Here is a 24,339-nt window from a genome sequence, read left to right as displayed (position 1 = left end):
GCCTTGTGAAGGTCTTTCTCCCGTCCACCATTCTTTCTAACATTCTCTATCCATGTGGTAACTCTATTGCCATATGTTTTTAGGGAGGTTCTCCCATATCCGTTTTTTTGAAGCTTTCACTGAACGTATTTCTCATTTTCTGGGTGCATGAAAGGAGCTGATTTTTATAAGTAGACAGTAATTACAGCTGCAGCCAGTGACAATGATGCTTTGAATGTATAATGTATTTTTGTAATATGAAATATTCTGGCATCTTACGTTAGCCATCTAAATCAGTGTCTACTGTAAACATCAGTTTATTTGCACTTTATCTCCTCTTCTATGTGAGAGGATATAATATACTCCTTTGTTTATGGAAGTGCTACTATGGCAAACGTTCATAAGATATCAAGATACCATCTAACAATAAGCCTTAGAAAATCAAGTAGAGTTATGGTTTGCAGCCTTGGTGAAAGAAGAGCTATGATGTAAAAGAAAATACTCAGCAGAAAACAACTGGCATCCCCTTGGTAAAGGCAAGTGTAATTACATCCGGTAAGTGTTGTAGGAAACCCAGATGAGAGAGGTTGTATGTCTACTTTTCATTTAGTCTAATGCTGAACTTGGAAGAATCCCTTCAAGCAGAGGCTAATGTTAACGTGAATAAACAATCTAAAATGTAACATCAAAGAAAAGCTCAGAAAGTCTTCAGCAAAATGAATTTTTAAGCCTGTTGCTTAGCAATATAAATGATCAGACTTAAGCTTTTTATTTCTTTTATAACTCTAGTTCTTATAAATAAAGCCATCTGATACTCACAAGGTACAGCTAAATGACATCTGTTACAAAAGGCACCACACACTTACTTTTATCTACACCTGCCAAAGCTTTTTATCTTTCAGTCTAGCTACCAGGAAGTACATCATTGTCCATTAATGGCCATACTTTAACAGCTTGCTCTTCCGTTTTATATCACAGTGTCAGATATGTTTGACTTCTGCTTGGACAAACACAAATATTTTTTCAAACAGTAAGTTTACATGAATGAATTATAAAGTGCTTTCACATATTGAAATCACAGAATATTCTGAGTAGGAAAAGACACACAAGGATCATTGAGTCCAAGTCCGGCTCCACACAGAATCACCCAAAATTCAAACCCTGTGTCTGAGAGAGGTGTCCAAACGCTTCTTGAACGATATGGAGCTTTATGAACCATTATTTATAGGAATTGTCCCAGGCAGAGACCAGGTCCTCCAACCCTGGCCAGGCCAAGTCAAGCGATGTGAGGGTTATCTTGCAGGGTGCACTGAAACGAAAAAAGAGCTTAACTATCTGAATTCAAAATTAAATGTAGGAAGTCTCTGTCTCTGCAGGTGCACAATCAGCAGATGCAAACTGATGTACCAACATTGATTTTAGTAGTAATATAGTAACCTCAATATCCCCATTTGTCCTTACCAGACCTCAGTGAAAAGTGCATTAGTTTAAGACATTTGGCTCTTAGTGGAGACGAACTGAAAGCAGAAGAGAGAGGTGTTAGATAACAGCACTTAGCTAATGCAGACGCTATATGGAAAACTTAGGATGGTCTCTAACAAGGACTGGAGAGTGTATCCTAAAAAATATCTAAGTAAAATACCAAGGACGTAGGCCTAAAGTTCACTCTATTCTTTTTGTTCAACAAATATTACTTTCCATTTTACTTTCCACAGGGTCTAAACAATTGGTAGAATAACAGTTTGAACACCAGAAATGAACCGCATGTCTTAGCACATAATATTCCTCTTGCAAAACATGAATCCAGCTCCTTGTCAAGCTTTATCTCCTCATTAATTGTTTTATTTTCTCAAAAAGTCAATACAATTTTCATGGAAAGCAGCTACTCCTGTTCTTAATGATTTTCCTTGCTGAAATACAAATTTCAGTGGTATTTGAAAGCTACTGCAGTCTATACGATGAAATGTCTATCCTTATTTTTTATGTTTCCTGATTATTTTTAGATGAGAATTACATTTACAGGCAAATATTTTATTGTCAATCCTATTTGGTAGCTTCCCTTTCTTCCAATTAATTTATTTTGTCATAAAATTCAGTATGCATAATATCAGATTACTTCAGTATGGTCTTCGGAAAAAAAATATAGCACACTTGGGAATGTAGTAGTCCTTCTCCTCTGAGAACCAGGTACATACACTACATGATGTTATGATGTGGAATACCAATAACTGAAAATCATAAAACCATGACACACACTGTAAAAGATAAGCATTCAGTCTCTCACAGCTAATCTTTGCCTTCTAACCACTCTTAAAGAACAGCGAAACTTAAGCTCAATGGCCCTTTTTCAGTGTCCAAAAAGCAACTTCAAATGGTTGGAAAACACAGTAAGGTGAGTTGAAGCTAAACAAATAATCAACCTATAAAAACAGGCTTTATTGTTTCTATAAACTTGACTTTGGCAAATTCAAGCATGTCTTGTAATCCTAATGCTCATTTAGTAGATGAAGTAAATGTTCGAATATTTCCATCACAAAAGTCATCAGCTGACATTAAGGATCATCTCTTAAATCTGCTATGTTTGGCAGCCAGCTGGAGCTATGCAGTCAAATATCCTATTTTTTTCTAATACTAAAAGATAGTAAATGCTTTCCAAACATGTTGTTGTTCCTGCATCCTTATGCCATCACAGATACTAGACTATGAGATCAACAAAACTGACATTAATGTTGGAAGCAGCAAATGAAGATGGAGAGAAAAAGTTAAGATAATGTAATATAATTTCTTGTATTGTACTTACTTCTAGGGCAAATTTACTGCTGCCATGAAAATTTCTGAGCAACAGAGTATTTCATTTACAGTCTTGCAGTAATGAACTGTTCTTAAAATTTGATTTTAGTGTCATTTTCAAAGAATCCTGTGCTTCTGCACAATTCTACTTCTAAGTCTTTTCCTGATTTTCTGTAAGCTATTTAACCTGCAATACCAGTTGTATTCTATGCATTTCTAACTCTGACTGCCTAAGGCACTCAGTTCTGCATGTATCTGGGAAGTACACTATACTCCAAAAAGGCAAGCAAATGATTTGTGAGATTTTATGCCCAATTATCACTTTGCATAAAATCTACTCTTGAATAAAAAGAAAATATTCATTTAAAAGTATCTTCATGGGGTCCTATTTCATTAACGCTAGCTCCGGAGCTTGAATAAACTCTCACTGACACCACTGCTAAGAATATTGACACTAAGGAAAATGACACTAAAGTCAAATTTTGAGAACAATTCACCTGTAGTTTCCAAGCTGCACAGCTTCCTCTTACTAAGCTGGTAGTGGGGGTGCCACGCAATGGACCACTAAGGGGTTTGTTCATTACTTTCTCATTTCAGATGATAACACAAGCATTTTACCAAGCAAGGGATAAAGTTTAACCTGCCATGAGAAAGATAAGCCTGGTAATAAATAATAAGCTGAATGTCTACAGTTCTGTTCAATCAAAACATCCTGACTGCATCCCTCTCCAGCTTTAGAAAGATTTTTATAAATTCCGTGTCCATTTGAAGTGCGTGAAATACTCAGGACTTAGAGAACCAGCAACCTGCCTACTGTTTTGAGAGTGACACTGATGTTCTCTAAAATGTCTCCAGATTCTTCTTTTTTTGTGTGTGGAGGGAAGGATGGGACAAGAATTAACAAGTAAACCTATTGATGCCAACCACTGGTTCAAGGTTTTAATCAAGTTATTTGACTGTGACAAGAAAAACAAAGTTCAGATTACATTCATATGCTGCTCCTGGCTGCTCTTCTTTTCACTGTATGTCTGACAGCTGACTCCAGTGAAAACCAATAGACCTACATGGCCAACAGGATGACACCACAGACCATCAAAACCAGCATGTTTATTCTTGTTTGCCCTTCCAAAACTGCTGCCCAATACAAACCAGGTAAGAGGCCCCTGGAGTGTACAAGGCTGGCTTGGGGAGCAGGGATCATCTCCCACTCATCAGCATGGCGTTCTATGTCTTGAAATTCTGGACCCCATACCTGTCACACAACCAATGGTCATGTAGGATTAGTACTGCCACTGGGAAGTCATAATCTCTCTTAACCAAGACTTGTTTGATGAAAGACTGTTCTGTGTTACAACCACATGTCAGGCAAGAAAAGGGCGAGGTGCTGGACAAGCCACTAGGAAGCACAACGTTGAGGCCCTTCATGTTTGAATAACTGCTCCCAAGTTGCACGGTCCCTCCTCTGGATATTAGCTCAGCTGTTTTCTTTCCAGGATGAAACAAAGCCTCAGAGAAGCCTCCAAAGCTGGGTGCTGAGAAGCAACAGCACAAAAGAAACAGAACTCATATGGTTACAAAAACTTTGGATAATGAATGTTGGTGAGCTTGAAGTGGGAAGAGTGCTTATGTGTTTATGTGCCGTATTTAGGGCAGCTGCATGCTAAACCTGGTGCATGCTGCATGCCAGGGATGTGAAGAGCAGTACATGTGGGACAGTACAGACTGTGGGATTAACATTAAGGCAGATATCACTCTAAGGCATAGGTGGTCAAACAAGGCCTGTTTGCTGCAGAATGTGGTAGATACAAGCCAGGTCCAAGGCTGCCAAGTTTCACGTGTCATTGCTAGAAGCCCCTGATGATGTACATTTCTTATACTACATAGTCAAGTCTGCCTCACTGCCTCACATATTAAAACATTGCCTATTTCCTACATATTCACAGTTTTGAAGAAATTTTCCAAATATCCAGGGGAATGTTTTGATATACTATATTTATAAGGTAAATCTGATCTGAAATGCATTGGACCTAGCATATGTATGCCACACATGCAAAGAAGTGCAGGACTGCAGAACTGAAGAACCTTTATGGAGCAGACTCAATGTCTGTGTGAATCATGAAAAACCACATGGAGATTGCACCTAAAACTATTTTAAATCTGTTTTTTGTTTCATCGTATAATAGCTTGGTCAGAATGTGTCCAAGTCCCACTGAGTATTAGGAAGGCCTTGCTGAATGGCATGTAAGGCTGAGGGACACAGACACTTAGTGCTCCTCCAGTCTAAAAAACAGAAAGAGGCAGATGGGACAGAGAGGCGTCTTTGGGGAAGATTTGTTCTGCAGAAAACTGGTCAACTTCGCATTCCACACATCTCAGCATCAGTCTTCCGGCTAGAATTATTCTGGCAACCTACATTACATCTTCAAAAAATATAAAAATTTCTAATCAGAGATTTCATATGACAGAGCATAAAAAATAATTGCACTGGCTCAAGCACTATTACAGTGGTGTACTGTTGACTTATGTACACAACAGTGTGATCACTACTTTCTCCTAAATAAACTCATCTGCCTCAGCTGCTAAGCAGAAGTATAAGATTGCGTGATATGAATGACACAGGATAACTGCTACAAATCATGAAAAGTTTATGGATCACTGTGGGAAATTCTCATCCTGTCTATGCTGACTGATTAATGTTTAGGGAGTTACATTACAGGAAGCTTCGCAGGGGATGAGGCAGATCCTTTTCATAACACCTTCCAAAAAGCGTCACTGTTAAGAGTGGTTTTGATGTGCCATTCTTACTTTGCAGACGTCCATCAGACAGTACCTAGTTAAAAAGAGAAAGGGTGATACTAATATCCAATAACAGAGTAGCACTATTGCATGGTACAGAGAGGATAGGTCTTTGAGGTCAAACAACTCGATGCAGCACTTCTTAAAGACAATCATGAGAATGAAAAGAATGCAAATCCTCTTTCTTGTACATGGAAATACTCTTGCACTTCAGGCACTGAAGTCCTGAAGTCTTGTGCTGCAATTGCTTTTCCACATTTCCTTGGACAAGAAAGTCTTTAGAACTCCCTCCAGCTCCATTTTTGTAAGAAAGATCTTTTTCTATATCTCATAAGAAAGCAAAAATGGCAGTAACTGGTTTGCTATTTTCCCATTGGTTAGTCATACATGGTGATGCAGGTTATACAACTGACTATGGCAGTAATTTTCTTTTTTTAAATAGTAGCCCACTAAACCATTTTCAGATGAAAGTAAAGAGAAGTGAAGTCTAATGGCCATATGTTGCTTTTCTTAGTTACTTTTTGCAGGTCAAATTGTCATCGCTGTTGTACGTAGACTACGAATAACTGCAAACAGCTCCAGAGTGTCCCATTACCTCAAATTCCCCGGGGGCCAGCTGGACGCCACTGTACAAGACTTCTGGAAAAACGTAGTTAGTGCCAAACGTGCCACTGAGGGAGAACATGTCAAACTTGGTCTGTGCGGTCTCTGCCGGCTGCCCACACGTGCTCAGGTCTGTGCTCCTACACTTGAGCAGTGTGCATATCTGTGGGGAAGAGGACGCAAAAAAGTAAAACACCAGTAAATTTTCATGCTCAAGAGCTGTTTTTAATAGCAAGAAAAGTTCTTGTGATGCAGAAACAAATGAGTGTTTTGGAATGATTCATTAATTTTGGCATAAAGCTACAGTAATCCCTAATGAACAAATTACCTGCCAATGGTATTTTATGACAGAGCCATGAAGTCCATCAAATGCACCCAGTACATAAACTTCATCTTTACTTTTATTTGACATCCGGTAGGTCAAATGACAGCAGAGGTCTTTTTGGCAGACTGTATGATTTCCAGCTCTGTGCTTGAGTTCACTGAAAGTGAATATATCCCTCCGGACAGCACCTGGAAAAGTCTTATTTTCTCCTGAATAGTTCTTGACACTTGTAGCAAATGAGCTCCAGTTGACTGCAGCAGGGTAGTTAGGAGAAAGACGAGGTCGTGCGCTCAGCTCAGCTACCAGGAGACGTCCCTCCTCTGTCTTGCTGTTGTAGTAGTATGCGACCGGCCCATGGGGCGTGAACAGCCCGCTGCCTGAAAACAACATGCATGGCACCCAGTGTAACCACCACCTGCTGGGGGAGCCACCATGGGTGCCTCATGGGCACTGCTATGTGTAAACATGAAGCTGTCTTCAGTCAACATGTTAACATGAATTGTGGAAGAATTTTAAAGGACAGAGATGCTAAAATACACTTCACAGTCTAAAAAAAAGACCTAAAATTCAGAGGTTTTTTGCTTCACTGGATCTTGAACATGAACCTCCAAAGGCAATTTCACACAAGGTCATCCTTTTTTTAAAAAAATAAAAACAACTTTATATTAATTTTTTATATAAATTAATGTTCTGCAAGTGACATATTTGCCAAGGAAGGAGCCTGTGGGCATAATTACATTTCATAGAAGGCTGTGGACAAAACTCAGTGCACTTAGGGCAGGCAAAAATATTCCTTTGTGGCTTCCACTTCTGCTTTGGGGAATAGTTACACATACAACTACAGCAATGTTTTCTCAGTTTACAGAAAAATATTGCAGTAGCTATCTGTTCAAGTCAAACCAAAATATACCATTTCTAATTCTTGAGCAGCAATAAAAACTTAAATATGTTTATTCAATACAAAACAGGAATCCTACTTTTGTTTTTAGCTCTGTTTAAAATACTTATTTCTCCATTTGATTCTTGACTAAGTTTTAAACAAAAAAATTCTGCTTCTAAATGAGAGGGTGAATATACAGCTGAACCTTTGTGCCATTTCTAAAGGAAAAATCTCACTTTTGAAATACCAAAATTTAATGTCATAGACTTTCTAATTTTAGTTCACCCTGAACTTACAACATTGTATTGACTGAAGCAGTTTACTCCATTCAATACTACATGAAGAATACTTGAACTCTTCTTGACATAGTATTTTCCGTAGACATCATGATTTTTAAAGCAATTTTTCCTACTTCTCAATCCTGTAATAAGAAGACAATTCCCCTTTCCAAAAAGCAACTCACCTGTCATGGACACAAGGGTGTTGTGAGTATTTGCTGACAGTAAATTGACTCCCATGCCCATGGCCCATGCAGAGTGAAACTCCACAGCGGTCAGAAAGGGCAGGACGTTCATCCAGGCTGTTGGGAAAAGCACCGTGTCCACCTGTAGCTCGCTCACCAGCACCACGGCGGGCTCCCGGAAGAGGATGTCAAAGCAAGTGAAAATGCCGAACTTCCCAAAGGGAGTCTTGAAGGTGATTAATTCTGGCTCTTTGGGGTAATTAAACTGATTTTCTTGTCTAAAAAGGTTGTACTGCAGGCAAAGAAAATTGCATATTAGGAATTAAAAATAAAGCAACATTACAAAATGCCACTTTCGTGTCTGAGATTAAAGCAAAACTGAGAGTTGAGATTCTTTTGGGTCAAGGGGGGTATCTGTGTCTCAGAACTCCCTTCATAGTCACCGTAGATCTCCTGAAAACGCTCAGTGAAGATAGGGAGCCAAATTAAGTAAAATCCCCACGCCAGAGGTCTACTGAGCAGGGGTGGCCATGTTCCTGCTGCCTACAGACAGCAGTGCCAAACCAGGGCCTGTAGCAGTAGCTACAGGCTGCCAAGACATCACTGGGGAAAACAGTTTCTGGCCCGGCCAAAACTATGCCAAGGACCATCTAACATCTACTGGATATGTTACTGCTTCATTCTAGTTTGCTGTTGTTAATGTAGCCTTGAGGTGTTTGATAGCCAGCATGCCTTCTGCAGCTGCAGTGCTTGTAGGAATAGCTCCCAAATGGTGCCAAGTGCTTGTCTGTGCTTCCCACTAGCTGCAAGAGCCTTGCATTGGATCGTCCTGGACTGACTGTCATTCTACAATAACCTAAAATTATTCTATAAACCTTCTGAAACCGGTGTCATAGAGATTAATACAATACTTTTGTATTTTGACAGTTAGTTACAGGGTGATGCCAAAGCTCCTCTTTACCTTGTGGTAACGAGCCACCAGTTTCCCTTCCGAGTCAAAGACGACATCAGTGTTGTACTGGTAGCGACCATCACTGGGGCACTTGGGATCACTGGAATTACACGGCTTCTTGTCCCCAATATTTGCAACTACATAAATGGAGTTGTTCCTGGCCATGCAGCTCAGTCGTTCCTGCACTGGTGCTCGACCAAATCTAAGGCATTTTAGATGAAAAGGAAAAAAAAATTATAGAATCGTAGTCTGGCTTAGGTTGGAAGGTACCATAAAGATACCTAGCTATGGGACATACAAAGCTATGGACAACTTTAGAAACCAAAGGAGAGAATAAGTCAGTATACAGATATACATGTAAGCATTAATATTTAGGCAAATATAAGTCTCAACTTCAAAAGACCTTTTTAAAGACTCTTCACTCTGTTTAAGCCTGTAAGTCATTGATAAAAAGAGGTCACAACTTTTACAGACCTGAGGACTCTTGAAATCTCCCTTAATAAAACTCCAGAACAGAAGAATGCAAAAGCTTGGCTTAGAAATGACCCTGGTCCCCTCAGTGTTCCCTCTAGTTCCACCTTTGTAAGACAGTCATTCAGAGTAGCCTGGTGTGCCACAGCAGCCAGTGTTAGTGCAGTTAGATCTCTAAAAGGCAATTATTTCAAATCCAGAGAAATGCTTAGTGCTATTTGACTTAGAAATCACCCCAGACACCTGAGCTGAGTTCTGAATCATCTTGTTTCATCTATTAAACGGCTTATAGTAACAGAAGATTTTCTCAAGTAGTCTGAAGAAGTAAGCTTTTTGCATGTTCTCAAAATAATGATGCCGCCCAAATTTCCCTCATTTTCCTCCATTTTTAATTTTCATAAGTGAGGCAGGATCAATGTTTTTTACCTTGCACAATCCAATTACCATTTACGTAAGGGTTCTATTTGATGCATTACATTAATACAGTACCTGGATTTTTAAGAGATTTAAAAAATCAACAGTTCTCAGGCATTTATTAGGAGCAGCTCATGAGTCCATGAGGCACCAGTTTGAAGCCACATAAACACTGCAAAAAGAATCACCTTGTGGGATCAGTGCAGGGAATCCAGTTCACCTCTGGATCAGGAATATCCTCCAGGTAGGGGTAAATGGCTTCCCGCGTGAAAAGCCAACCATAAATGCCGTCCTCCGGAGTCACAATGATGCGGGCACCCTGGCAGAACAGGCCCCATTAAGAAGGCACCATCAAGGCACCCCCGGGATGGTCAGTGGGAACAGAAAACACCCATTAACAATACTCATGATCCATCTCATACCTGCTGGGCTGCTTCCTTGATAGCTCCTTCCAGGACATCCATGTTTCTGTTCATCAGGGCTAAAGCATCGTCAGGGGAAACCTCATGAGCGGTGCGTGGCAGGATGACGGCGTGCTCATACACAGCCGCGATGAAGGTGTCTGAGGCCAGGGCCTGCAGGATTGCCAGGGCAAGCACTGCAGCATGCACCAGGGTCTGGGAAGGGACCATGGCTGCTGCCTTGTTGCTCCTGGAACAGGCATGAGGAATATAAAGCAGATAGAAAGAGGAGGAGTAAAGGTTGTAACAAGTTTGTTTTGGAAGTAATCTCCTATTGCATAATATGGGGAAGTACAATACACGTCAACATTCAGGAACTCTCATTTATGGTAAGCAGCAAAAAAGCATTCTTGTGAATTGGATCAGTTCAAATGTAAAATATTATAACTAAATGGTGAACAAAAGGCTAAGAGAGCATCTCAGGATTGACACTGGTCTACACAAGTCTTTATGGAAGGAGTACCGGCAATCTCTGTACGTCCTTCTCCATGCCTCTGAAGTGATCTCCCAGCCCTTTCCATACAACCTCACTGTGGACAGCTGCTATTGGTTATAAACGGCATCATAGCTGAAGGCAGACTGCCAGCATGAAGTCCAGCCCTCACATTTCAGAGCGTAACCAATACCATGTACAGTTGTAGGATGCGTGATCCAACTATGCCGTGTTCCTGAGGCCAATTATCTCCTATATTTATAGCAGTATAGATTGTCCTCCCTTCCAGGTGCACACTGCGATACAAACTAACCCTCAAATTGCCCTGACCTTTCTGCCTAGAGCTGAAGTATTCACTTGTTTTGTGAAAATAAACCAAACAACATAGAATTTTTTATTTTTGCTATTTTATGATAAGCATGTTTGTGCACAATTTGAAGTTGCTCACACAAAGCAAATTTTATTCCTCACCAAGGGCAATTTGTTGCATAATATTTTGGAAATGCATATTACTACTATAGCTCCAAGTGCTTCATAAAAATTCTACTGTTCGTACCTGTGGTAGGTCTGTGAGAAAGGAACATAATCTAGCTATTCATATTGACTGCACAGCAAGAAATCAAGGAATAGACTCTTCACCCTGACAGTATCTTCCTTTTCACTATGCAGTTCCAAACAGAACTCTTATGTCTGTGTATCAGCATCAAGGCCTCCTCAGGAGAAGCAGGCATTTTTACGTCCTCTGACAAGTGCACATTGTGCTTGTAAACAGCTGTGACGTAGCTGCCCAGGGCCCAGCCCTCGAGAGCAGACAGCACCAAAACCACAGCAGAGATGTGAGCCCTCAAAAGCCCCATACCTGAAGCCTGGAAGTCACCCAAGAGGAGGACAGGGGGAAGCAAAGACAGGGAACTTTAATAAGGAAAGTCTTGCGTAAACCTGTAAATTTCCCCGAGTGCTAGGAAGCTGACACCATATCCCGAAACTCTCAGAACATCAAAGCATAGAGAGCTGCAAGCATTGAGCAATCCTGCCTGCTGTGCTGCAGCTGAAGAAATACATCGCCTGCCAGATTAATGGACTATTCAGGCATTGCATTCAAAGCAAGACCAGGTTACAGGAGTTTGGGAAATGACAGCAGAGACCGGAACTGACACATTCCTGGAGAACTGCTGGGTGGGCAAGGCCGCAGACCATCAGTGCTGCCATCTGGGCACCGCCTGTGCAGCTCCTGGCTCAGCACTCACCTCGCAGCAGGGATGCCAGCCTGCGCAGCCCTGCACACTGCTCACTCACTGAGCTCTGAGAATCTCTCATCCCCACAGATCTCTGCTAGAGCAGTGTCATGCCTGGGAGCTGTAACTTCTACATTTTTCCTGTTGCACCCTGCTATGGTTACATGTGCACAAAAATCCCTTGTATGTGTGTGCCGCAGTTTCTTACCTTCTTTGTTTCTGAATCAGCTGTCAGGTAAAGAAATGGGATTTTTTGCTACACTGACCTGGAAGAACAGTTTATTGCAGACTTACCTTTATGCATAGTGAGTTGGTATGCATATGAATGGGTAGATTTGCAGAGGATTTCATTCTGTGGGCCTGCCTCACTTCACACAGCAACATATTTCATGATTATAAATGTTATGTAATCTTTGTAAAAAAAAAGAATTTAGTGGCTTATACCAGTCTCCTGTGAGAAAATATTTGACATAGAAATATACTTATCCAGACAGCAACAGCCTTGAGCCAAATCCAGAATTCAAGGTACTTGCCACCCCTGCCTTACTGAAAGGACTTGTCTCAGCAAGGAACAGCTCTGAAGGAACTGCCTCCCAGCCTGGCCACGCGTTCCTTCTGCATCCCCTCTGCACTGAAAGATTAAACCTCCTTGCACGCCATTGTGTCCTTTAAATCAAGCTCCTTTCCCCAGCAAAGAGCTGCTGTGTGACCCAGCAGGTTTCCAGCAGGCAAATACAGTCTGCACTGTTTGTCCACCTGGGATGAGGATGAGGCTGAATAATCCCTTGCCAGACTGAGATCTGTTTGTAGTCAGACAACCACTGACTCTAACAGTGAACAAGATTTTTATAGAAGGTGGCTCTAGCAGCACCGATGCTGAGATTCTGTGAGTCAGAGGACATGGTATGGGGTTGGGAAGATGGTTTCTGATAAGCACACCTACGCTGTTTTATTACACCACATGTGAATATTTATTTGCATTTAAAAGCATAAGGGTTCACAAGGCACTTATCAATGATAATCAGTGTTGGAGTCTGGATACTTATTTGCATTTCTGACGTCTCACCAGCTCCATAACCAAAGGACCAGGAATGGTGCTAGTGTGGGGAAAAAAGAAAGGGGAATTGGGACTAACAGGGGTGTTTGACCCCTTACAAAAGGCATAGCCACAGAGAGAGATAGACCAATACACTGAAGGAAGGTTACTAGAGTCCAGCAACAGTAGCAGCAAGGCACAGGTCACTGGGGAAGAGGAGGAAACAAAGATATCAACAGTCACTTCTTGTGGAGTAGCTGGTCTCTCAGTCCTCCTAGTAAATGAGTTTGCAGGGCAGCACCACCCAGCACTATCAGGAAGCAGCAAAGATAAGGCTTATTTCACATACACCAGTGTTACATGACCAGAAAGAAATTGAGAAGAGGTTGGGAAGAAGGTGTTACATGAAACTGTGCACTTGGTGACCTCATTACTTGGCTGCAGACAGTTCCAGTACTGCATATGGTACAGTCAGAAGCTCCTGGCAAACTCTTGCTCAGAATTGGCAAGCAGAATATTCAGAGATTTCCGTTTCAAGCTGTTCAACAGAGATTTCAGAGAAGTGATGATTCATGGTCAGTTGTGTATACAAAGAGGCATCAGGTTTTGGTTCAGGTTTGGCTCTGTGGTTGGAATTCCTGCTCAGCCTTCACAATGCACTGTTCTGTGCTGCTATGTGCCACACAATGCGTGCTCACAACATAAAGACAACAAACTGAAAAAGCACAAATAGGAGAAAAAAAATCATGTGTAACCATGGTAAAAAAAAAAAAAAAGACTTGCATAAGCCAGCATTAGTAAATGCATATCAGAGAAAAAGAATTATTGAGGTTTTTTTGTATGAAGCTGCCACTTATGTTTCTCACTACTTTTTTTAATAGTCTCAAAATAATTTGCAACTATAAAATCTGCAGTGTTATTTTAAGAAGAATTTATCCTCTGGCCCAAAATACAGATTTCCTGAGGGCTAGAAAAATTCAAAATGCAGAAAACAGAAAAATACAACTGCTAATTTGTACTAATAAAAGATTAGTAATATCATAATATAGAAATAGTTACTTCTCAATAAATGGTATCAATCAAATAATGTTACTGCATTTTTATTAACCAGAACACATTAAGAAGTTTGTGCAACAGGAAGTAAGAAACAAACATAATCCTGATTATTTTAGTAGAGAATAATCCATCTAATTTGGACATGAGATTATTAGCGTACGCCTTCAGTTATGGTAACATCATGGCGAGGCTGTCGGTTGTGGATCTTGTTTCAGAGGATCCTTTTCATACCACCGTCCAAAAAGTGTTACAGTGACAACTGGTTTTGTTGGTGCTGTCTTACTTATCAAACGCCCATCCTTCAATATCTGATTGGAAAAAGTAACAGAAGGATATAGTTAGAGGAATATTAATATGAATAGGTGAAGAGCTCAAAAATGTCACAAAACAAGAAAGTACATCAGACCGTGCCACTTAGAGCAACTACCGACTTCATTAGACAGTACTGAATATGTCTGATTATTCACTACAAGAGAGTTCACTTTGTTTTGACTTAGTTTATGCCATTACTAGTCCACGGGGAATCTAGCATGAATCAGCTCCAGAGTGTGCCATTACCTCAAATTCCCCACGGGCCAGCTGCACGCCACTGTACAAGACTTCTGGAAAGACATAGTTAGTGCCAAATGTGCCACTGAGGGAGAACATGTCAAACTTGGTCTGCGCGGTCTCCACTGGCTGCCCGCATGTGCTCAGGTCCGTACTCTTACACTTGAGCAGCGTGCATATCTGTCGGGAAGACAAAAAGGAAACATACTGAGCAAAACAGAAATATTCTGTTATGAATGCCTTGTGTCATTAAGCCTAGCATATATTGGAGCAGGCGACTGTCACAGGTCCTCTTCCATTATGTTTAATCAACTTCTTTTCAGGAGTAGGTTACTCGTTCACTCCTTGACGTAATTGTAAGGTATTCTAGACTTGCACTTTAATAGTTCGAAATAACCTCAGTTTCTGATGGAAGCACTGCCAGAGCACCTTATTTTGTCCCTGCAGGCCAGTGGGACTTCCACTAATTCTTCCAGTTGCCAATTCTCTTGTTTAAAGATTCCCTTCTCACAAGTCTTAGTAAGACTTAATGAGTTTGTGAATGGAAATTTTAGGCAAATTAAACAAAGTCCTCCTCCTTAAAGGTACACTGTGCAACCACACAGATTAATGGCAGCTGCACACGTTGCTAGTGATACTTCAATAGATGGTCTGGTAGACCATGGGAATTCTGAATTAGATATTCTCCACCCAACTTCTGTTGAAAACTAGAGAATCACACTGGATCACCTGTCTACTTCCACGCCCACCAGTACAAGAGACCTGGACATGCCAGGAAGAACCCAATGTAGGACCACCAAGATGATTAAAGGACTGGAGCACCTTTCCTATGATGAAAGGCTGAGAGAACTGGAACTGGTCGTCCTGGAGAAGAGGAAGCTGAAGGGAGATCTCATCAATGTCTATAAATAAAAGAAGGTGCAAAGAGGATGGATCAAGCCTCTTCAGTAGTGTCCAGCGCCAGGAAAAGAGGCAAAGGGCACAAACTAGAACACAAGAGGTTGCCTCAGAACATCAAGAAGAACTTCTTTACTGTACAGGTGATGGAGTACTGAAACAGGTCGCCCAGAGAGGTTATGGAGCCTACCTCTTTAGAGATCTTCAAACCATCTGGACATCCTCAAATTAGAGAAGAGGAGAACGAGAACTCATGGTAGCCTACAACTTCCTCGGCAAGGGGAGTGGAGGGGCAGGCACTGATCTCTGCTCTCTGGTGACAGTGATAGGACTCAAGGGAATATTATTGAGCTGTGTCAGGGGAGGGTCAGGTTGGGGACTGGGTTCTTCACTGAGACAGTCGTCGGGTACTGGCACAGGCTCCCCAGGGCAGTGGTTACCGCCCTAAACTGATGGAGTTCAAGCAGTGTTTGGACAATCCTCAAAGACATAGAGTCTGAATTTTGGGTGGTCCTGTGTGAAGCCAGGAGTTGGACTCAATGAATCTTTTGGGTCCGTTCCAGCTCAAGATATTCTATGATCCTGTGCACCTATGATATGGTCCTCGGCAACCTCCTCCAGGTGGCCCTGCTTTAGCAGGGGATTAGACCAGGCAACCTTCAGAGGTGCCTTTCAATCTCAACCATTCCATGATTCTGTAATATATGACCATGTAGTGAAGTCAGCATCCTTTGTCACAGTTTTGTGTTAACAGCTGCAGCACAGAAAGTAAGAAAGGTTATGTTTTCCTTTTGTTCTCACAGTTCTCCAGCTGAAAGCTAATCAGTGTTTATGGACACAACGAAGAAACGTGAAATAGGACTAGTTCTGAAGATTCAAAGGACATTGGATGGCTATGCTAGCAGGTGATGGAAGCGTTTGTAGATTCGTATCAGATACCGGCAAACAGAAAAAGGATATTTGCAAGCAACACAAGTACCATTTATCAGCAAATATGATTTCCTACTAAAATACAAATATGCAAACATAAATAATCTAATTCTCTCAATATGTTCTATAGAAATAAAAAAAAATGCCAAGGGGAAAAAAAAAAGTAGGAATTCCTGTCTTCTCCAGAAAATTCAGTACTCGTGGAGATCATCTGGCAGCTTCCACAGTCACTGAAATACATTTTCCAAGAGAGCTCACCAAGAAGTAATTGTAGTCAATCTATCTTCTAAATTGTATTAGATGAGCTGTTTGCTGGCTAAGACCTCTCTGCGTATCCTGGAGTCAATAGCAGCTCATGTGTGAAGGTCTTGCTGGCAGAGAGAAGTAGCTAACTAAAAAATAAATGATTAATCTGCTGGTACAATAACTTAATTGTGAAGGGGGGAAGGTTTTCCAATATGGCTTTAGGCAAACTCAGTCAGGATGCAACTCATTGTCTTCCCAAACACTTCACTAAAAGAAGAGGGACAGTGGAATTTTCCAGTAAAAGTTGTATGCCATTTCAGCAAAATCTGTTATGATTTAAGTGTTAACAACTTTGTGAATCTAAATTATCAGAGCATTTCAGAAAGATGGATGATCTACTGATTTTGTTTTTAACAGGAGCCATTTGATGAAGATACAGGGGAGATTTAGAACACCTATCGCAGATACTCACAACAGAGGGCCTAAATTTAGCTCCCTATGTAGCCAATATTGTGTGCTTAAAAAAAACAGAGCAACTTCTGGGAATTAAAAGAGGTTTACAAACTTCTCTTCTAAATACCTTGGATTTAATGGCAAATGGACATTTTAGCAACTATGCTAACAAATAGGACAATGAAGAAAATCATCATCCTTCCCCCCCACCTCCCACCTCAAAGAACTGAAGGTTTCTCTCTGTAAATAAGTTTCCTAAAATAGATAACATCCCTCAAAGAATTATTACCTGTAGATAGTACTGTCCTTCAACCACGTGAAGCCCATCAAAAGCACCTAGCACATAAACTTCATCTTCTCGTTTCTCTGCCATCTTGTAGCTCAAGTGGCAGCGGAGGTCCTTCTGGAAAACGGTGAGACTCCCCTCAGGCTTAGTGAGCTCAGTGAAAGTGAACTGATCATGAAAGATGATTCCGTTGAAATCATGTTCATTTGGTAAGCAGCTTTCTACATTTGAAGCATATGAGCTCCAGCTGACAGCAGGAGGGGAGGCAGGAGAAAGGTGAGGGTGTGAATCTAGTTCAGTGATGAGAAGACGCCCATCCTCAGTTTTCATATTGTAGTAATATGCTCTGGCTCCATCTGGTGCGTAAATACCGCTCCCTGAGGAGAGTGGAATTTTCAATCCAAAATGGTTCAAACAATTCGTATTGTTCTTTCAATTATTTTCATTGCTAGCTTGTCCTGCATTGTATAAATATTACAGATTTTTTATTCTCAAAGATAACCATTAGCAACTCATCAGCCAGATATCAGGCTTTGGAAAAGAGTGGCATTTGTTTCTCTGCATGGGGTCTGCTTGGTGTAGCTGAAAGGCAGTGCCACCTTATGGAACTGCATTTAGCACCCCTCATTTCTCTTCTGTATGCAGCAGAGTTGCTTGAGCATTCCTTCATTCTCAGCAAGTTGATATAAAAGGGTTAACTACTGATTGAAACCACCTAAAACACCATACAGATAAGTATCACAATCCTGATGGACACTGAAAGGGATAGCATCTGTTCAGCCCAGTCTATACTAGCTGAAGATTCCTCCCTACATGGGGAATTCACATCTGACCAGTGCCAAGTGATGGAGAAAAATCAAAGAAAATCTGTCATGCTCATCACTGAGGAGCTCTGCCCTTTTCTACTCAGGTAGAACTGATAGTACTTTACAATTTGTTAGAAAACAAAGACATACAGGAAACTCCCAGGAAGCTAAGGAAGAGAAAAAAAAGAACCACAAATTTGGTTGCATCTTATATGGTGCAGCAGGGAAAGGGTTTGTCAAGTTTAAAACTGGGAGACTTAATCCTTCCAAATAAAAACATTATATTCTTTTGCATTATGCTCTTTGAAGAACAGGGAATTAAGATTCATAGTTAAAAAGATTTTTCAAAGGAATTAAAATTAATTACCTGTCATAGACATGATGGTGTTATGAGTATTGGAAGCTAGGAAGTTGACTCCCATGCCCATGGCCCATGCAGAGTGAAACTCCACAGCGGTCAGAAAGGGCAGGACGTTCATCCAGGCTGTTGGGAAAAGCACCGTGTCCACCTGTAGCTCACTCACCAGCACCACAGCGGGTTCCCAGAAGAGGATGTCAAAGCAAGTGAAAATGCCAAACTTCCCAAAGGGAGTCTCGAAGGTAATGACTTCTGGCTCTTTTGGGTAATTAAAATGATTTGCTTCTGACATAAACAGATTATACTGCAAGGGAAGGATTAATAAGAGAAACCACTTAAAGGTACCTCCAGCAGAATCTTGGAGTCATTTTGCAAAATTGTTCAGAATGACCAGAGAAAGTTTTTAGTCAGTGATAGAATGCTTCACAAGTAGGAAGTCAAGCTGAAATACTATGATCACTATCATGCCCCAAAGGTGGATATGGGAAGATATATATTGACCTGGCAGCTAGCTAGAAAAAAATCTGGCTATCTGGTACTCTGTAGGTGTGAGCCACCGACAACTCTCATACAAATAACCTCTCCAGCACCCTCACCTAAGTTTAAAATACAGCTGAATCCAAAGACACACTTCAGAGAAATACTAATGGAAGAGAAACTCAGAGCAACTGGTGAGTTGGTGACCTTGATGTGGAGATGCATGTATGAACTGGAAGCACAGTAGTATCAGGAGGAAGCACAAGACAGCACAGCATGACAAAAGAACAGAGAAGACAGAGGCTGTGGTGATGGGGAAGACATATATCATCTCAACTGACAGAAAAATCCAAGTATGTAACCCTTCCAGCTTTGTGACATTTTCATTCTTCCTTTGGGTTCCCCTTAACTAAGGGGTCCCTTTAATATACAGGCAGCTTACACAATAAACACAGGTAAACCAGCCAGAAAGGGAGTTCAAGTTTATTGAACTTGGCATTTAGCACCTGCACCATGCCTAGCTGGCACACAGGGTTCAGCCTCAGTATTGGCAGTGTCTCCTTCACCTAGTTTACTCACAAACAAGCATCTTGGCATCACCTGTGAAGAACTAGTTGAAGTACTGGGTTCAAAGTGTATTAAATAAACAACTGACTTCAGTCTAGCCACGTCAGCATGACATCTGGCACCTGGCCCCCAAACAACTTTGAAGAACCTCATAGGAAAGTACATAGAACTGGAAATACATACTTTCATGAGGTGCAAATGTTTCAATGCACTCATCTCATTTTACGCTCGGCATAGATCCATAATTCCAGTTATGCAAAAGCTGTGCTGAAAATGTGCTTAAACATCAAAACAAACAAAAAAAAAAACGATAGGGAAGGGCTTGTTTTCCTTAAATCAGACTGTGCACATAAGATGAGATGCAGATGAACATTTTAAAATGCTGGAACATGAAAGAGTAGTCTGGTGAAAAGCTGGCACTGAAAACTATAGTTGTTCAAGCAACAGGATTTCTACTAAATGGGAGTTAACAAATGGAGGCAGTGCATCAACTAACATCAGACCTGAGCAATCACTCAGTTTTCATTCTAGTCTGTTTTCAGAAACAGGACAGCAAATACAAACTTAGTGTCAACACTTCACAGCAGCAGAAATATTCTGTTAAATTAAAAGCAAAAATCTGTAAGAGATAAGTATGTGCCGTGGGGCAATTACTGGCATTAATTGCCAAATAGAGATGTTTTGGAAGGTGTGCAAGAAATATCTTCCAAGGCCACTTCTTACCTTGTGGTAACGAGCCACCAGTTTCCCTTCCGAGTCAAAGACAACACCAGTGTTGTACTGGTAGCGACCGTCACTGGGGCACTTGGGATCACTGGAATTACATGGCTTCTTGTCCCCAATATTTGCAACTACATAAATGGAGTTGTTCCTGGCCATGCAGCTCAGTCGTTCCTGCACTGGTGCTCGACCAAATCTAATGTGTTTCAGACCAGAAAAAAAGAAAGAAGCACTTAAAATACATAGTGCTGGTGGTGTCCATCACAGGAGCACTGAGGGCACACTGGCAGCACCTCTGTTCCTGCTGCCACGGCAGAGCATGCAGACATATAGGGTGGCCATACAGGAGGACTGTCATGCCAGACACATAGGTAGTACTGAAGAATAGGGCATTGAAAGACTGTGATGGCAGGCACTACAGTCCAGCAAGGCTGCTAATGAAAAATATGACTTAAGACAATAAAGAGATACACAAATCACCTTCACAAAGTGTAACTGTGTGAAGAATTGTAAAAAAGGTGTGCTTAGACTTGGTGCCACCACCCAACACAACATTCATTGAAAAAAGACTCTTTATAGTTTAGTTACTTTTGTTCCAGAAAGAAGCTGCACATCCTGCACTTCTCCTAGCACATGTTACCCATTGTGAATCTTCCTCTTTTGGCCACTGAGGAATGTCCTCAGTCATATCACGGTCTTAGCATCTCCTCTTTGAGCAGGTGCAGAAAGCTGTGGTGCAAGAGTCAGACCATGTCTGTAGTTCTATGGCTGAGCACTCAGCTCATACTGTATGGGTCTGAAGTCCGGTGCTCACCAACACATAATCATGTCCCTGGTGGAACATGGGAAGATCATGCTCTAGAGCACAGAAGCTCTATCGATTAGGACTTTATCTTACTGCAGTTGTGAACAAAAAAGAGACTAAAACATTCTGGGTTTGTATCCCTCACAGATTTACACTTTGACTAGTGATCTCATCACCTCTGTCACTAGCTTTTCAGAAAGTTTTTGGCTGTTCACAAAAATTGTATGCAAGCTCTGATATGAACATAACATTTGTAAAAAACAAAAACAACAACAACAACAAAACAACAGACAAAACAAATACAAATCTAGTATTACAGATTTCCCAACAGTTTAACTCAAGATAGCATGAAATAATAAAAACAGAATGAGAAGCAGCCTATTGTGGTATCAAACCTTTTTTCAAATGCAACAAAAACAGTATGTTTTCACTACATTCAGCAACCCCAAATTCTGTATGTGGTCTGAATTTCTCTTTAAAGTATCTAATTCAAAAAGTATCTTTTAACAGAATTCTCTTGTCAATTTTATGATGCAATTGACCTTCACATCATACTGAAATAGAAACATGCCCTGGTGTAAAAAGAATTAGCTGTACTTAGACATTTGTAGGGAGCAGCTCATGAGTCCATGAGGCACCAGTATGAAGCCACATAAATACTGCAAAAAGAATCACCTTGTGGGATCAGTGCAGGGAATCCAGTTCACCTCTGGATCAGGAATATCCTCCAGGTAGGGGTAAATGGCTTCCCGCGTGAAAAGCCAACCATAAATGCCGTCCTCCGGAGTCACAATGATGCGGGCACCCTGGCAGAACAGGCCCCATTAAGAAGGCACCATCAAGGCACCCCCGGGATGGTCAGTGGGAACAGAAAACACCCATTAACAATACTCATGATCCATCTCATACCTGCTGGGCTGCTTCCTTGATAGCTCCTTCCAGGACATCCATGTTTCTGTTCATCAGGGCCAAAGCATCGTCAGGGGAAACCTCATGAGCGGTGCGTGGCAGGATGACGGCGTGCTCGTACACAGCCGCAATGAAGGTGTCTGAGGCCAGGGCCTGCAGGACTGCCAGGGCAAGCACTGCAGCATGCACCAGGGTCTGGGAAGGGACCATGGCTGCTGCCTTGCAGTTTCTTGAATGCTCTGAGTCACAGAGAAATGGTGAAAAGGGAGCGTAACACAGAAAATAAAAGAGGGTCAAAGTTTAACTTAAATAAGGGAGGGAAGAAGTGCTGGCATGTTAAAGCAGTACCTTGGAATCAAGTGTCTCTGGTGACATACAGGCAAGTTCAACTTTACAAGGTGAGGATGTTGCAACTCAGATTAAAAGCTGGCAGAGCACACAGGCAGTCACAAAACAGTGAGTAGTGCCAAGAGTAATAATATTTAAGTTATTAAACATATGACTAAAAAAAGCCATCCAAATTTTCTCTTATGTTGTTTCCGTCATTGATTACAGCACACTTCTGTTGTTTTCGTTGGCTTAAGCCAGATACCCAGAGGCCTGCACAGATCACCAGGCCCTGCAGCATGCTTTCTCCGCAGTTTCTTTCCTACCTCCAACAACATTCTGTAAATTGATCAAAGAACACTTCCTTTAATTTTTAACTTCAGTTCAAATGCCTTTCCACATATATATATATATATATTTACATTCTAATAGTTGCAGCATTCTCATTCAGAAATGGTTTCCTAAACAGAAAGGTTTGCTGAGTAGAAAGCAGAGCAGGCTACCTGCCACCATTGCAGAGCCATCACAGGAAAGACAGGAATGCTCTGGGTGAACACAAGCACCACAGAGTTCCTTACAAGAGCAGTGCTTTCAAGCATTAGGAACATCAGTGCACATCTGCTGATGGTTGTCAGTGGGTACTTCTCTAGGTACAATGTTAGATACAGCACGATCATTCAGGAGCCTTGAACATGAGCCCTTGAAAGGTTGCAACAGAGATTTTAGTGATAAGCAAAGTAATTTGGAAGGCTTTTTTTGTTGTTGTTATCAAAGGAAATGCATATTGTGTCACATTAGCCACAATGATCCCTAAATCTGAAGGAGGAAGTGGTAAATGCTCCCTTGTTTAGCAAGAGCCAAGAAAACATTCAACCCAGATAGATGACCACCCTGGCAGGGTGTGCACTGGCCTACAAGGCTGAAGTCAGCCTGCTGGGATGGGGTTTCTGCAGTAAGGCTGGGTGTCTGGTGCTGTGCCAGCTGGTATCACTGTCAGCTGCCTGCGGAACTGGGAGCTCACCCAGGACCAAGGAAATAACCCAGGTTAAGAAAATAAACAACACAAATCTACTCAGTCAAATCCTGTGAAACTACAGCAGTCCAGACAATAGATGGCCACAATCAGTGTAAGATGATGGTTACCCTGGAGTTCCTTCTATTTTTCACACCTCTGTTCTCCCAGTCCACTTTCCCCAGTCCCTGCTACTATGTGAGGACAGCAGTTATATGATTACTTACTTTTGTGAGAGAGGATGCAGTTTGGTGCCAAATCAGCTCAACTGCAGCGAGTCTGCCTTCACACCATGGTCCTGCTCCTCTTCTTGAACTAAGAGAAACTGCCTGGAAAAAGAATCCTCATTTGAAAAGTTAATTGTTCTGTGGAAACATTTGTGAGAAGGAACACTCCTTCAACAAGGCAATCACTGCAGAGCAGCAGGAACAGGCAGCCGAGTGAGCTCAGCAGCCCCTCCTATTTAAGCCTCAGCACATAGTTGTGGTGCTGCTCTTAACAGGCTACCATGTCCTGTGGTACAGACATACGTGCAGAGATACTGTACTTCTTCACAACAAGTACTGTGTTTTCCATTACCTCCACCATATCAATTGCACAGGGTTACTATTTAATACATCTATAAAATAAAATTTTATTTTTACCATATCATTTCGTCCAAACGCAATGTGTTTTACAGCCTGCATGTCTAAATTTTTTATTATTTTGAACAGATTAAATGTGAACAATGTTGTTTTCAATTTTTTTTTTCAAAACAATCCTGAAAAATAAGCCATAGAGTTAACCTTACATAAAAATCTTAGCCAGTACACACCAAATAATCCAGAGCACTCTCTTGGCCTGCACATGAGCAAGTGCATCTGTTCAAGCTGTTAGCCACCTTGTGCCAGCACCTGCCTGCAGCCTTGACACATCAGCATCAGCAACCATTTCATCTGGGAGACAGATACATCCTGTGAAATTGCTCCTTTTGAGGATTTTTATATGGATCCGCCTGACTGCTTAGAAAAAGTGACAATTACCAATAGTTTTGTGGAACAGAAATTTTCCACGCTGTAAAACTGTGTCCAGGAATATCAAGTAGCCTCTTTCAACTGCAATTT

The 24,339-nt window shown here is 41.3% G+C and overlaps 1 protein-coding gene across 3 annotated transcripts; it reads right to left on the bottom strand.

Annotated features, from left to right (window-relative positions):
• LOC110396026 (pantetheinase-like) lies at positions 713–23,731 on the bottom strand. Of its 3 annotated transcripts, none has more exons than XM_021391270.1 (8): positions 21,898–23,731; positions 21,664–21,794; positions 20,187–20,379; positions 18,429–18,723; positions 17,259–17,632; positions 14,453–14,623; positions 14,055–14,202; positions 12,780–13,553 (listed from the first exon to the last, which is right to left on the bottom strand). In XM_021391270.1, exons 1-7 carry the CDS (start codon positions 22,105–22,107, stop codon positions 14,074–14,076), a joined length of 1,503 nt encoding a protein of 500 aa, XP_021246945.1. In that variant the 5' UTR covers positions 22,108–23,731; the 3' UTR covers positions 12,780–13,553; positions 14,055–14,073. The 3 variants fall into 3 exon arrangements, with proteins under 3 accessions (XP_021246946.1, XP_021246945.1, XP_021246944.1); XM_021391269.1 differs by lacking the exon at positions 12,780–13,553 and having other exon boundaries at positions 13,923–14,202; positions 21,898–22,136; positions 23,464–23,731; XM_021391271.1 differs by lacking the exons at positions 12,780–13,553; positions 14,055–14,202; positions 14,453–14,623; ... (3 more) ...; positions 21,664–21,794; positions 21,898–23,731 and adding exons at positions 713–5,599; positions 6,161–6,331; positions 6,497–6,870; ... (2 more) ...; positions 9,862–9,992; positions 10,096–10,349.

Source organism: Numida meleagris, chromosome 3 (genome assembly GCF_002078875.1).
Source record: "Numida meleagris isolate 19003 breed g44 Domestic line chromosome 3, NumMel1.0, whole genome shotgun sequence".
Taxonomy (NCBI): domain Eukaryota; kingdom Metazoa; phylum Chordata; class Aves; order Galliformes; family Numididae; genus Numida; species Numida meleagris.
This window is presented reverse-complemented; position numbering and strand designations above follow the sequence as displayed.

What these genes read in the sequence shown, in the direction of transcription:
- LOC110396026 (XM_021391270.1), bottom strand. Translation starts at nt 22,107, where the DNA reads ATGGTCCCTTCCCAGACCCTGGTGCATGCTGCAGTGCTTGCCCTGGCA. An exon ending in TGGTGGCTCGTTACCACAAG is followed by an intron (nt 18,724 to 20,186) that starts GTAAGAAGTGGC and finishes CTTCCCTTGCAG; the next exon opens with TATAATCTGTTTATGTCAGA. An exon ending in TGGCCCGTGGGGAATTTGAG is followed by an intron (nt 14,203 to 14,452) that starts GTAATGGCACAC and finishes TTTTCCAATCAG; the next exon opens with ATATTGAAGGATGGGCGTTT.